Source organism: Parasteatoda tepidariorum, chromosome 6, assembly GCF_982258835.1.
Source record: "Parasteatoda tepidariorum strain Cologne lab strain chromosome 6, Ptep-v5.0, whole genome shotgun sequence".
Taxonomy (NCBI): domain Eukaryota; kingdom Metazoa; phylum Arthropoda; class Arachnida; order Araneae; family Theridiidae; genus Parasteatoda; species Parasteatoda tepidariorum.
This window is the reverse complement of record NC_141760.1, coordinates 40,087,913-40,103,534: the sequence shown is the minus strand read 5'-3', so window position 1 is coordinate 40,103,534 and position 15,622 is coordinate 40,087,913. Positions and strand designations below refer to the sequence as shown.

The 15,622-nt window shown below is 34.1% G+C and overlaps 1 protein-coding gene across 2 annotated transcripts in view; it reads left to right on the top strand.

Moving 5' to 3' along the window:
• LOC107436196 (ribitol-5-phosphate transferase FKTN) overlaps positions 1-13,550 on the top strand; it is a 21,068-nt gene extending 7,518 nt beyond the window's left edge. The window contains exons 4-8 of one of the 2 annotated variants that reach the window (XM_087165689.1): positions 1,055-1,326; positions 5,631-5,923; positions 9,549-9,691; positions 10,857-10,984; positions 13,225-13,550. In XM_087165689.1, coding sequence (XP_087021815.1) covers positions 1,055-1,326; positions 5,631-5,923; positions 9,549-9,691; positions 10,857-10,984; positions 13,225-13,438 — 1,050 coding nt within the window. In that variant the 3' untranslated portion in view covers positions 13,439-13,550. The remainder of the gene's footprint in view (positions 1-1,054; positions 1,327-5,630; positions 5,924-9,548; positions 9,692-10,856; positions 10,985-13,224) is intronic. The other variant, XM_087165690.1, reaches the window with a different exon arrangement.
• Positions 13,551-15,622: the final 2,072 nt, after the last annotated feature.

Below are 15,622 nucleotides of genomic sequence, written 5' to 3'. Positions count from 1 at the left end.
ACAGCAAATTCACGGCATCTCGCTCGGTATTAATAAACATTTATAGTACTTTTTGAAGCTGACACACGTTTTCTCAAAATTTTTATGATGAAATTTTTCGATGCAAACTTTTAGAAACGTCATACGTCCCTAAAATAGAGCCCCTGAATTAGCGTAGTATACCCAAAAGCCATTAGCATACCATTAGTATGCCATTAGTATACCATAGTACACCATTAGCATAGTAGTCTTACCCAAAAATAGCTACAGATTTGAGAAATCAATTAAAAAGAAATAGAATGAAATTAAAATGCCTGGTATGATGAGGTGTTCTTAGAAAATCTACGATTTATTCCAATTTTTAAAATGAGTTAGGGAGTCCGTCTGCAAATGGTTGTTGTTGACGTATGCATGTTTAGGCAGAAGGGGTGCGATTGTTCTTGTCTTCCAGTGGCGCCATCTATGGTCAAGAATTCGACTTTTGCCACACAATTTGTCACACCCGTTTATAGGCCGGACCCATTCATACATTCATTCATTCATCCACAGATCGTAATTTTGACCTGAATCAGCGAACGATCGATCTTCTATCCAGTACCCCCAGAGATATTGACTTGTCATGGGAACATGGAGGACTTTTGCGACTCTACAGATTTGACGTGCATCAATCACTTTACTACACGGGGAGTCTTCAGCCGGCGGGGTTCGAACCCACGAACTCTCGGACATGGAGCCAGCGCCCTACCGACCAATCTATCCCGGCCCTATGGCGCTGTTAAATAAGGAAAGTTACAGAACGACGATGTTAGCATCAATAGCTTGGCACATTCAGATGACAAATTTAACATGACGCCAGTGAAAATATTTCTATTATGCAGTAGTAAAACATTGTTCTAGACAAAATTATTGTAGAAACTCGGGTAAAATCGACATTAGAGACACAAAAAAGTTATGTCGACATAAATAAAGGATAATAAATGCTCACTGTTTCCTTGGTCAAACAATTACTCTTTATGTACCAAAAGAAAATAATACTTTTTATGTACTCAAATAACAAAATAAATTTTGCTTTTAGAAAGCTGTGCAAAATCAATTAGCGGAAATTGGGTTTCACATAGAAATTGTTGAATCTCCAATTTTAAGCTGGATGAAACTTCAGGGATTTCTAAACAGCAGTATGTTCACGAGTCACGTCTTCTTACAGAAAGATAAGTGGGTTTTACACTTGGTTGTGTTCCATAAAAGAGAGAGCTTCTTATGGCATGCTGCTTTGTCACCCCAAGCCGATTTTAGAACGCCAACCGAAGAAACTCTTTTATTCGTGGAGGCTGATGCTGCATTTGAAAAGTAAGTAATTCAATAGATGTTCCGTAATTACAGTAGCTAGTAATTATTCCCATTCTTCGTACGGGTGAAAAAAGTAAATAATAAGTAAATCGGTAATTGACTAAAGGATTTTTACTGATGTAATTAATAAAGCCGTAGCAATTTTATTACACCTTTATTTACTATTATTAGTTGCTTTTCCCGCTAACTTTACATTGCATGGTTTTATTTTATTTTATAATCGTTGTTAAGCAGCTGACCCAGTCTTGGGCTTACGTTTACTAATGTTCAGCTCCGTAGCCTTGTAATTTTGAACCTAACCCAGAAGACAAGGAAACTTCTGGATCAGTACCGCAAGAGGTAGGATTTGTTATGGGAACATGGAGAACCTTGTAACGCGACAGATTTAACGTACATCAGTCACCATTTATTACACCGGTAGTAATAATTGCCACCGGGGATCGAATCCACGACCTCTGGAACAGTGCCCTGCCTACCAGTCTATTCCGGCCCTACGTTACATGATTCATCAAAATTCGGTTTAAAAGTTCAACTCATCAAAATTAAAATGAATTGCTCTTTGTATTACGTGGTATTGCACTATTGCTCCTGGCCAATTTATGATAGTCAAAATTTACCATGATCAGACAGTTTTTTTTTCCATCTGTTTTGTTTCTTAGTACTTAATTTATTTTTTTTACTTTATTTACCGTTGATATTAAATTATTTAGTTTTTTGAAATACGTCTCAAAAGCATTGCTATCAATAAAATAAATAAATGGTTCCAAATATCTTTAGAAATACCAACTGGGATTGCATCTCTCACATTTGACCCATGAGGTCACCTGTTTTAAAGAATGAGTGATTAATTATTAAAAGCGTATAGTTAAGTTCGTTTTTTTTAAGAATAGAACTGCAAGCTGGCAATAATTATAGATGTTATAACACCTGTGATTATCGCCCTGTTTACGGTTTTTTTGCTTTTTTTTAAATCTAGTATTTGCTTTTAATTTTTGCTCTTCTTTACACTGGTTATCATAAATTAAGGAAAAATCACAAAAATAGCGATAACTCTTTCAAAAGTAAGCCAAACCGTGCAAAATTTGCATATGTTGTCCACTAAGAGTAGCTGAGTAAAATTGCAATATGCAAATTAGTGGCGCTGCACTCGGCTTACGTCATCTGCCTGGAGCATAAAAGTCCAAGTTTGAGAGAAAGCACACAAATTTTACTGTGATTGCGACATTGAAAATCTGAGATAGCCAATTCATAATAATGACCTCTAGGCATCATTTGCCTGAAGAACTACGATGGAGAGCCATCGGGAGACTAGAGGCAGGGCAGAGTCAATCAGAAGTGGCCAGATGGCTAAATGTGAGTCCATCTGTGGTTCATAGACTTTGGAGGCAATTTCAAACCACAGATTCGGCATCTAGGAGGTTCAGTCAAGGACGGCCAACTGTTACGACCAGTGCCGATGACCGATATTTGACATTAAGTGCACGCAGGAATAGAACCGCTACTCCGACACATCTTAGATCCTCTCTTGCTGCAGCCACCGGAAGGTTGGTGTCAACGTCAACTGTGCGCAGAAGGCTCCACGAAGGTGGTCTGTATGCGAGACGACCAGCCATTTGCGTGCCGCTCACATCACGCCATAGGAGAGACCGTTTGCAGTGGGCCCGACAACATGTCCACTGGACGTCAGATCAATGGAGGCCTGTTCTCTTTACGGATGAGTCCAGGTTTAGTCTAGAAAGTGACAGTAGACGTTATTTGATATGGAGAGAACCTGGGACCCGTTATCATCCATCAAACATCCGTGAAAGAGATGCATACGGAAGAGGCAGTGTCTGTGTTTGGGGAGGCATATCCTTAGGAGGGCGCACATACCTCCATGTCTTTCCAAGGGGAACCGTGAATGCTCAGGTTTATCGAGACAACATCCTTGATGCTTATGTGCGCCCATATGCCGGGGCAATTGGTGATTGCTTCCTGTTACAGGACGATAATGCAAGACCACACAGAGCTCGCATTGTTGATGATTATCTTCAACAGGAAACAATTACTCGCATGGAGTGGCCAGCTCGATCCCCGGACTTGAATCCTATCGAGCACGTTTGGGATGCTCTAGGGAGGCGTGTATCTGCCATCAATCCGCCCCCTCAGACCCTTGCCACGCTTGCAACTGCTTTACAAGAGCAATGGCTCTCACTTCCTATTGAACTGATAGACCGCATAATTGAAAGCATCACACATCGCTGTTTGTGCTGTATTGCTTCTAGAGGCAATCATATTCCATATTAAAGGTACTTTTTCTATTGCAAACCGATACTTCCAATTTGTTTATTTTATACATGTGCTAATTTCTATACTACTATTAATGTCTGATAATTTCTTTTTATGTTGTTTAATACCTTACTATGTGTTGTATATTGTGGGTAAGTTTCATAAAATTCCATGTGTAATTTCTTGAGTTATCGCGATTTTTGTGAATTTTCCTTAATTTATGATAACCAGTGTATTTTATTTGCTTTAGCTGTACTCTACATAAAATTAATAAACTTTATAAGGAATATATTTTTTTTTTACCTGTAAAATGTTTCTTTATGTTATGTTATTTAACGGTTTTCGATTGATTTTATAGATTGATTTGAATTTTCATTTCAAATTAAAGAGGAATTAAAAAAATAATTAGGATTTAAAAAAAGTATAAACGAAGTTGAGCAATGGTAACCAAGCAAAATGTTTAAGTTTAAATTTTATCCCAATTGAATCGGAAACTAAATCAGCGATATCAAATTTATTTCACCGTTAAGTGTCAGCGTTTTGTGGGCCCTAAAGAGATTCAGTTGACTCAGTTTTATTAAAATGTTTTATTTTTATTTTTTAATTTTTTACAGATATTTTCACAAAGTTCTAGAAGGAATTTATTTCTTTAAACTTTCGTTCTTTAACTATTATTTTTAATCATGAAAAATTACACTAAAATTATATTTGCAAATTTTATGCTACAAATGTTTTTATAGTCATGTTCTTCATGTCAAAAATTTTTAGTGAACTTTACTCAAGATGGTCTTTCATTAGTAAGGCTCTGTTTATAAGTTGTGCATTTGTACCTAAAGCACTAATTAATCTAGATACTTAAGATCTGATTATTGAATGCACTTAGATTTGTAAAATTTTTGCGATTTGTATTGTATCTTTCTTATAGCGTGTAGTGGCAGTTAAGGAAAAGAACATTCTTATTCAGGTACTTTTTGAAAATCTCGGAAAGTAACGTTACTATTTACTAACTGTTTTTTTTTGTTGAAATTTAATTATACACTGAAGAGCCAGAAAAACTGGTATATATCTGCCTAATATCGTGTAGGGCCCCCGCGAGCACGCAGAAATGCCGCAACACGACGTGGCATGGATTCGATCAATGTGTAAATTAGTGCTGGAGATAATTGACACCATGAATCCTGCAGGGCTGTCCATAAGCCATTGCGAGTAAGAGGGGGTGGGGATATCTTCTGAACATCTTGTTGCATGATCTTTTTCCGACAGCAGCGATGTCGTAGATTTGATGTTTTACCGGATTTTCGATACTCACGGTATACTCGTGAAATGGTCGTACGTGAAAATCTAAATTTCATTGCTATCTCGGAGATGCTATGTCCCTTCTCCCCTGCACCGACTATAACACCACGTTCAAACTCACTTAAATCTGTATAACCTGGCATTGTAGCAGCAGTAACCGATCTAAGAACTGTGCTAGACACTCGTTGTCTTATATACGTGTTGCCGATCGCAGCGCTGTACTTTGATTGCATACTGATGCCTGTACCAATTTTTTTTGGCTCTTCAGTGTATTTAATCAGGAATTTTTTGAGACTCTTCCTAATACAGTTGGTTGTAAAGCCTTTAAATTTTTCACATCAAAAGAGCAATATGAAGATAATAAACGCCTATATCCAGCTAAGTTTTTACTGCATTTGAAATAAAAACAGCATAATAGTTCCTCATTAATTATAAAACAATCTATACTTTTCTCCAAAATTCCATGAGTAGTAGTTGTAATAAAGAAATATGTTAGCGATAAACATTGAGATCTTGTAAGAAACTTATTTATCTCTCTAAAAATACAACCTATCGCTTGCGTGTCCCGCCATCAAAAATACATAAAATACAAATCTTTAAAGTGTTGTATTGTAAATTCTCCTCACCCCTATATTGTTTTTGACTTATTATTATTAGAATAATTTTTTAAACAAAAGTTAGTTCTGTTGATCAATAAAAGTAATATAATATAATAATAAAATTAAGTTTTTTGAATTTAGCTTCACTGCCGTTTCACTTGGTTTTAAAGTTCCACGTTTAGAGAACGTAAACATTCCAACTAATCCAGCCAGCTTCTTATACCAAATTGAAACTTCAAGGTTTCTGGAATGCAATGAAACAATTGTTAATTTATACAGGAAACAACCCATTTCTGCTCATCCAAGTCAGCATCAGTATCCTAACTTTTCACCACATGAATTTAACCAACGCCTCATAATTGCTATAGAAGAGTTGAAGATAAATCTCGATCCATTGCTCATACGGTTTTGGTTATTTTCAGGTACTTTATTGGGTAAGAAAAACTATTTTCGATTCTATAATTTCTATTGTCTTATTTAATAATTGTTATGCCGACCGGCCTGTGTAGGGGGCAGGGATCTGTCCTTGCATCAGAAAGGTTCTGGGTTCGAATCCCGGGCAAGGCATGGATGTTTCTTTCTCTCTCTATGTGTTCTATGTCCGTTGTCCTTTGTGTGTGAACGTGACCCGTCCTATAAACGGGTTATGGTTGTGTGAATGGCGTGGCAGTAGTCGAATTCCTGGCCATAGATGGCGCCACTGAAAAACAGAAACAATCGCATCCCCACTGCCTAAAACAGGCATACGATTAAAATAAAAAATTGTTATTTTTCTTTAAATAAGTAAAATATGTAATACGTAATTCAAATTCATCTAACTCGTCATTTTAAAAATATGTATCTGTCGATTAAAGATCCTAACAAGTGTAATAGGGAGTTAATTTACTACGTTTTTAATGAAACAGCGTGTAATACAGAGTAAATAGGGATATGAAATAATTTAACTTGCAATAATTCTCAAAGGAAATTGCATATAAAAAAAGTTATACTCCTTGTTAATGACAGAGAAATAAAGAAGAGTTTATTTACGCAGGGGTACCAATAAAAGTAAAAAAGTTTCATGAAGAAAAATTTTCTGAAAAAATTTCTGTAGTCTATAACAATGGCATTTCTTGTAAAAAAACAAGCATAATTATAGTAATAAAAACCAACATATATGGTACTTAAGCCATTCATTTGATATTTTTCCGTTAATATCGTAACGGTGTACCAGAAACTTGATTTTCATAATTATACTTCTTATTATGACACATTTAGTAAAAAATGCAAAACTGAAAAGCAAATTTAACCGAAAAAATGGTTTTTATGCCATGCTCTAAGGTTTCACGATATAATTATCAAATATTACCATACATACCAAATTTTATCAGGCATTATAAAATCACTAGGAGGCTCCACCCCCTGCTCGCTAACGCTCTCCAACCCCCGAGAATTGCTACACAATCCTATGTGGTTCACGCCGTGAACCAAGGCTCGCTGCGCTCGCTCGCCAATGAACACAATGTTCTAGCACAAAGACTCTGTATATTATCATCAAAGACATAGTTTTGTACTTATGTAGAAGAATTCTATCAATGTTCTTATTGGCTTTTAAAAAAGTATATCAGCTATTTAGATTGTACATGGTGAAAAAATCAAAACAATAGCTAAATGAGAAACATATTAGCAAAATAAATTATCAAATATTGCAGTTACTCTCCTAAATTCAACTAAATGTGTATAATAAATTAGTTAATGCTAAAAATTCTGAAAGTTTTAGAAAAAAATTTTATTATTTAAAAATATAAACTTTAAACCCTAACTTTTCCTTGTGAGATAATAACCCTCAAAAAGTCTTTCATTTTCAAGAACACAAAAATTTGTTTTTATCGCCAAATGAAATATTTTTTGGTGATCAGCATTATTGAAATCAATTTCTATATTAATTAACATTTGTGATAAAGTACATAACATTTTAGAACAAAATAAGGATGTTTTACATACAATAAATTAAAATGCATGGCTGTTAGCATTACCCGAGAAATACCACGTGGAGGTCGCCATGCTGCATTTCTAATCGGGGAGTTTTGATTTTGGCACTTCCCCTTGCCTACTGTTTCAATTAAATTTTTTCCAAAAAACATTTTTTTCTGCAAAGCTCTAAGAAATTAACACTAAGCATTTAGAATTTCTTTAAAAACACAATTATAGATTTGGCATCTTGGAGCAATTACTGAAAGGCTGTCAAATGACTTAACTCTCGACAGGCCAACATAAAGTTGTCCATGACTAAAAACTTGTTTAGTCAATACTAAACTGATTTTCTCAAAAGTCTGACCTTGTGACTTATTTATAGTCATGGCGAAGGCCAGCCTAATTAATTCCTAATTGAGTTTAAATTAAATATTATCATGTTTTTAGGGCATGAATCTGAATTGAACAACCTGATAATGCTCACTCTGGTTATTGTTTCCGTTTGTAAAAGCGCTATATGTTGAGCCACCTCATGTGACATTTGCCATGTGACATTTTTAGCCGCAATCATTGGTCGATTTTCTAACGTTGCCATTCGGGGAGTTGTAATGAGGCTTTTTTTTGGTGCCGTGTAAGAGAAATATATATATAGATATTTTATTGCTAATTTTACAAAAAATATAACCAAAGCGCTTCGGTAAAAATTACCAAGCTTTTTGGGGTTCCCATTGAACCAGAAACATGGTAAATTTTACCATATTCCGCCAGTTTTGACAATGTTTTTTTTTTCAGTGAAAGTATAAGAAAACACAGAAAAATGTATTTAATGTATAAAACAATGCAAAACAGTATTAATTAGAAGACATAAGTTGGCTAAAGATTCAAGGTCAAGTAATATTCAAGCCAAGTAATATTTAAGCTTAACAACATGTCAAAGCTAACTGTATGAAATGAACCGCCATATTGTTTTAACAGATTATTAAATTAAAACTTTTTTCAGTAGGTAAATCTGTTTGCTTATTTCTGTACGAAAATATGCATTCACACATATTTGTTGTGTTTAGAAAAAATAATGTAATAATTTATATTTGTGTCAGAATTGATTTGTTTTGAAAAATTAAAATTTTTGTGTCCTTCTAAGCATGTTAATTTTGACGAAAAGCAGAAGAATGTGAATATTTACTGTGCCAGTCATAGAATGAAATAATAAAAAAACTTAAACTAAAATAATTGAATTGATTCTTAATATAAGCCTTTGACTTATTATGTCCTTATTAATAACTAGAGATAAGTGAAAATGAGGTGTTATTATTGCAAATTTATAAATTTATAAGCTTTCGCTCCTTTGCAACGTTGATAACACTCTGTAGTCAAGAAGGAAAAAGAATTCGCATGTTCGCAGTGTTATCTCAGTGTTAATGTCTAATCTCGTGTGCCATTGTGTGCTCTGCTAAGGCTACACATTTATAGTTCTCAACTTATTTTATTCTTTCTCTCATTTATAATTATTAAGTTAAATATAATTCTAAGATAGTTTGAGTGTTGCGGTTTTTCTGGTGAGTTTAAGGAAAAAGTGAAATCCGCAGTTTTTCAGTTTTGACATTTTTACAACAAATTGCTCCTCACATTGCTTCCTGAAAAGCACTTTATATTTTCGACTAAATAAGAGAACAAATATTATCGACTGTAAACAAAAGCTGATCCAGACTTCAAACAGACTTTTCAGTGGTGTAATGTTCATACTAATTTTAATTTATCCAAAAATTTAATTGTTTTCATGAGAATTATGATTTTTTTTGACAAAAACTATCCTGAATTCAATGTGGCTTGTCATGGAATTGCTTTATACCCTTCATATCTTTGAGATTATGTGATATAGATTAAATGCTAAATCTAAAGTTAATCAAATAGCATTTATCTAGGTAAAAATAATATGCAAATTATTTTTTGTGCAAATATTAATAGTTCTTTCGTTAAACTTTACAATGATCAATAAACGTATTTCTAATAGGAATTAAATTTAAAATTATATTTATTGTGCTTAGTATTTGGTTAATTTGATTGAATCTGATATTCAGTATTAATGAAAACTGGATTTTGTTCTAGGTTGGCATCGCCAATGTGATGTTATACCCTACACTTCGGATGCTGACTTTGCCACTTGGGCGGTATATGGTGAAGAAGTAGATAAGTTAATGGATGATTTTAAGCAAAATGAACATTTGACTGCAATAGAGAAATTAGGCATGGTAGGAATATAATTTTTTATCATTAACATTCATTTTGAGTTAAGGATTTTTGTGTTAAGTAAGAAATATATGGTGAAAGAATCGATATCATCTTGAGAGAATCTTTGGAAAGGGTTATCGAATGTATCACTTAAGAGAATTGATAATTGAAGGGGTAAGTTAACTCGAAATATAATGGAAAGAACAGTTGCTAGCGTAAACAAAGGCGCATTTTAGCAACCAATCAGGTACGAGATATCAACACTACGTCACTTGCAGGTATCCCATTTGATATTGACGATACACAAATATTTACGTAGAAAAAATATGAAAAGCAAATATAGTCCCTTAAAGCTATTTGTGGATTATTTATGTTGGCTGACTGTTTTATGGTATTATCGAATATATTTTCTATTCCACAGTTATAATTTAAATTTTAATAATACTCTGTTCAGGAACAAAACCATGATTAGTGAAACTAAATCAATTAAATGACCAGTATAAACAAAGAGCCCATTTCCTTAGTGCTGTTAAAGTATTGTAACTGGATAAAAAATCGTCAATAATATTACAAAAGAGCAAAAGCGTTAGAAGTGAATCTATTTCTAGAAAAGGTCTCTACTGCAAATTTATTCAACCACTTTACGCACATTGAAAACTATAATTTTAATTTATTGATAATGGTATGGTAGTGCAATTCTACCCGGAGAAAAAATTCTGGTAAAATTACCGTGCGAAATAGGGTTAATATAGATTTATATGATTATCAAGAGGTCGAGGGTACGATCCCTGCTGGTCGAAGACTCCATGTGTAGTAAATGGTGACTGATGCACGGTCACGAAGTCCTCCAATTCCCCATAACAGTTCATCCCTCTGAGGGTACCGCATTGGAGATTGGTCGTTCTCAGGTTCAGCTGAAAATTACTATCTGTGAATGAATGAATGGGTCCGCCCTATAAACGGACCGTGAGGCGTGTGTGACTGAAATCGTATTCTTAGCCATAAATGACACCACTGAAAAACAAGAAGCGTACCATTTGCCTTAAATTCGCTTGACTTCACCAAGCAGGCTAGCTGATATTGGCAAGTGGCATTAGAAACAACAACACGACATCAAAATTTTGAAGCACATTATTCTTATAAAAGTTAAGTCTGTGGTACCATTTTAATCTTTATGTATTTCAGATTGACGTTGGATTGGAGTATAAATTTAGGTGCCATGGACTAGGGGTTGATTTATTCTTCATTTATGAAGAGGAAAATGGTACTTGGTGTGGAAGTCACGGCAGCAAAGAAAGTGGTTACTACATGAAGTCAGTATGATTTTCTTGCTATAACGTGTATTGTAATAATTAAACTCTGAGGTTGATTTCGATTAAATTATATAAGTTTTTTTTAACAGTATCTTAAATTTAGAAAAATTGAAACAAACTAAATTGCATTTTTTCAAATTTATGTATTCTGCAAAGATACTAGCGTTTGATAAGATCTAAGATTTTTCATTAATGATTATCAGCTTTTAAGAACTACACGACCTACATTTGGTTTTATTGATAATGAGTACAATGGACAATAAAAGAAAACTATAAATGTTTGTGAACTTCAGATTAATTCAGAGAATTTTTATCCCGCAGTGGACTGATCGTTAAGACACGGTTCCCAGCAGATCACCGAAGTCAAGCATCACTGGCTGTGGTCAGTGTGCGGGTGGGTGACCTCTTGGATCAGGGTGTGTGGTATTGGTCCTCGTTAAACTGTTCTACCGTAAAGTGCTAGACTTCGCGTGTAGGTTGTCGGGCTACTAAAGCGAGGTTGTCACCCCCTCAGCAGAGGATAAAAATTGTGATGGATTGTCTTCGTATCATCCTCAGTGATATTTCCCAGACCGTCACCAATAGCCCATTGTGAAGCTCTAGGACGACGCAGATGAACTACAACAATTAGAAAGTTCACAATTTTTTCAAAACAAAATTGCCGTCTTTTATCTCTATTTATACTTCTTTGATGCGGTACTGTAATCGAGCTGCATTTCGAAATCTTCGTTGGCGAAACTATATTTCCTTATCAATTTGCCAGTTACAACAAGCGAAGGATAGACAGTAAAATGGAAACTTTTCACTTCTGCCAAATTATCCCAAACGGTGATTCTAGCATTCATTACAAAACTGGAAAAATATTTGAAAAGAGTCTTATTCAGTTAAGACTAAAGTCAAATTTTCTTTTTATTTCGAAAAAATTGTAATAATCAGTTTTATAAAAGTCGATATCTTTTTTTTAAAATGGAAGAGTGAAACAAAATTATGTTATTGAAACAAGAAAATGCAGTAATAATTGTGACACTAATAAAAGCTGTAATGTATGACAAGCAGTGTATGAATATGGCGAATTCGTGCATTTTTTTAGTGGTCACTTAAAAGTTAATCCATTTCCTTTGTCTCTATTTCTATATAGTTATACTTTTTGCAAACAAAATCCACAGCAGAGAAAATTAAAATTTTTAAAAATACTGTTTGGTGATCTATTCTTTATATCTTTCTAACTATTCTATTACTTATATTAGTTTTCGCTTTATTCTAGGCTCCAATAAATTCGGAAATTGATAAAACTTTTTGATGCTTGTTTTGATGAATATTTTATTTCCTCTATATCCACATTTATACTGCCATATTAATAATTACGCAATTTTCATGATTATAGATTCAGAATTCATGATCATGATTATGATTCCCCAATCCATCTCCATTTAAAAATGTATTGATTGTCTGAAAGACCTGACACTAAAAGGCAAGCAAATCATCCTACAGTGGATCCCGGGACATTGCGGGATTTGGAGTAATGAAAAAGCTGATTTCTTGGCCAAGAAAGGAACAACTATTGCCCAAACATCTCGTTGCTCCATCTCTCTGCACTCCTTTAAAATGTTGGTCCGAAACCAATTCCGGAACATGCTCTCAGAGAATTTCCGTAAAAGCAATATACACAAAACCTGGTTTAACCATATTTTAACTATCCCAAATCAGTCCAGGTTTAAGGCAGTTACTCTCTTTAGATTTGTAACGGGCCAAGACTGTCTTGCCAAACACCTTTTTAGAATAAACATTTTTGACTGTCCTAAATGCTAGCTCTGTCACCTTGGGGAGGACATGAACCTGCCCCATATTTCCGTCTTTCCTGCGCTCATCTCCACTACTATGTGTGGACGCTACTCGGAGGCTAAGGGCCGTATGGGCTAAGCATGTCAGTATGCATTCTATTCTATGTATCTCTTTTTGCCTTGTTTTTCTTGTTATTTTATCCTTTTTGTTCCTTTAAATTGGTCTGCCATTGGAAATTTAAAAAAAAAAGATTCAGAATTATCATTCATTTTCGTAAATGCAACCATTTAAAATTAGAATACATTTTTTAAAAGGCTTACTTTTTTAAATCTTAATTTAAATTTTAATTATGCGTTATTTCATTGAACTACGGGGCAAACTTGCTAACTTTCTCTTCTGTGTTTAGTGATATTCTTTTTTTAAAAAAATTTTTAAACCAAAATATTTAACATTTTCAGATATTATTATCCGGATTATAGTTTATGTTCTGCTGAGCTTTTGGGACAGAAAATAAACCTACCATGTGAACCAGAAAGCGTAATTTTAGCTGATTATGGTGTGGATTGGATGCAACCTGTTTCAAGTTGGAGTTATGAACGTTCACCAAAGAATCGAGGTCCGAATATTTTTTGGGAGAAGAGTTTGTTAAACAAAGTATATAAACATTATTAAATATGGGATTATTAATAGTGAGATGTTTATGTAATTTTGAACTTCAGTAATTTATATTTTTTCCTGAGTTATTTTCTTTTGAAAAAGTAATAAAGGTTTAAATTTTAATATTTGCTGCGAGATGTTTCAGGTGTTATTTATTTGGGTATGAAGTAACTTATTACCGATTACTTATTACTAATAAAACATACCGATTACTTATTAAAATAACTTATATACTTACAATAATAATACATTTAGTGTAAAGTAAATCTCGACTGGATGGCGCAGTTGGTTTGTCGTCGGCCTTCTGAGCCCAAGTCTGCGGGTTCGATCCCCGGCCCAGACACCGGATTTTCGAGAGGCAGAGATCCCTGGAGTGCCTTACTGGCTCTTGGCATTTCCGGCAAAATTAAATTTCTAGTGCACTTTAGCATCCAAATAGAGTCTCGGTGCTGCCATCTAGTGTGGCAGAAACTAGACGTCCAAATTAACATGGCCAACGGTATCTCACCCATTGTGGTGGTCCTGAAAGAGTGGATACCACTTCTGGCGAATGCACTAGGTCAGCTCGTCGGGAAGACTGACTGTGCAGCTCATAGGTTCTCAGTGCAGCTCAAGTCTTTCCCACCAGAGGACAAAAACCAAGAGATGTAAAACAATATGAAATAGTACTGAACGCCGGATGTAAAGCATCGGCTTCGATGAAGATAATTTTGTGAGAATTTTTTTGATAATTCGGTGAGAATTCACCCGATTAGACATATGATATGCTCACTACGTGCTCTTGCGCGCCGAAGCCTATCAATTAAAACGTATTAGCGTTTTACGTAATATAGATTAGCCATATGATGTTCACTACGTGCTCTTGCTCACCGAAGCCTATCAATTAAAAATGAAAACTGCTGCCAACGCGAGAAAAGAAATATCATCAGTTTTATTGATACATACGTACGTATTAGCGTTTTATATAATATAGATAGATTGAATTTTACTTAAAAAATTAAAAGCAAATGTAAGAAAGTGCAGTAGAAAGTTTGAACAAAGAATTGTGTATATAGTGTAGATCAGAATGTAAGTACTTTTCTGCCTTTTCTGGTACTAAGTTCCACTTTTTTTACTTTGGATGTGCTGTTTTTAAAGACATAGTTAACGAATTAAGTACACATGACATGCACTCAAAAAATATGATAAGTAGTTATAGCCACAACTACTATTGCTTCTTCCATTTAAATATATATAGATATGATAAGATAAGCTGTTAAGATAGTCAATTTTAATAGTTTGAATAAGTAGTGACTTGAGAATAGGTATCGAGAGGAGTTTGGTTGCTTTAGTAGCGCATGTTACAACGCACAAACTTAAAAGCAACGCGTTAACATTGATTTTTAAGTTGTAAAAACCACTGAAAAAGTTAATGAAGTCTTAAAACGAATGCCATATCATGAAGTAGTGAATGTGGAGTATTCTTTTTTCAAGTGATGGAAGTAATTTAAAAGAAAAAAAGAAAAAAAAAAGGATGGTCAATGATCATCAACAAATGTGACGTTCTTCGATTTGAAAACGAGAAAAAAGTGGCAAGCATGGTTAATTTAAACAAGCGACTGATTACGTGGGAACTTTCGGAAAAATTTTGCAACTCCTATGAAACAATATTTGGAGAGAAAGACCAGAAAAAGGATCCAAATTGGTATCTTTCATTACGGCAATGCGATAAGCCAGCCTCAGTTTTGAAGATTATGAACTATTCTTTTTAGTCCGAAAACATCTTATTTTCCGAATTTCGCACCATGCTCCTTTAAAAAAACAAAAATATATATCAAGAGAGCAACGATCTGACATCCTTTCTTGTAATAATAGGGCCATGATAAAGTAGACAAACGTTTTTCTAAGAGTGCCTAGAATCATAGATTCATTGTTTGGATAATCGCATCGCTTTACTAAGCAAGAAAAGTACTTCGAAAGAGAGGAATTTCTTTATAGTATTATCTTATTACATTTTAGTAATAAAATTATTCTCCGTAAGTTCAGTTTTTTTTTATCAAATATTTTACTAGACGTAAGTTTTATAAAAATCTATTTACTTTAAAATAATTTTAGGACTGCGCTTGGATAAACTCATCATTGATCTTCAATAGTTTAAATAAAATCAATAGTGTTCTATATAGCAAATGTTCGCTCTAAACTGTTGCGTTTGATCATATT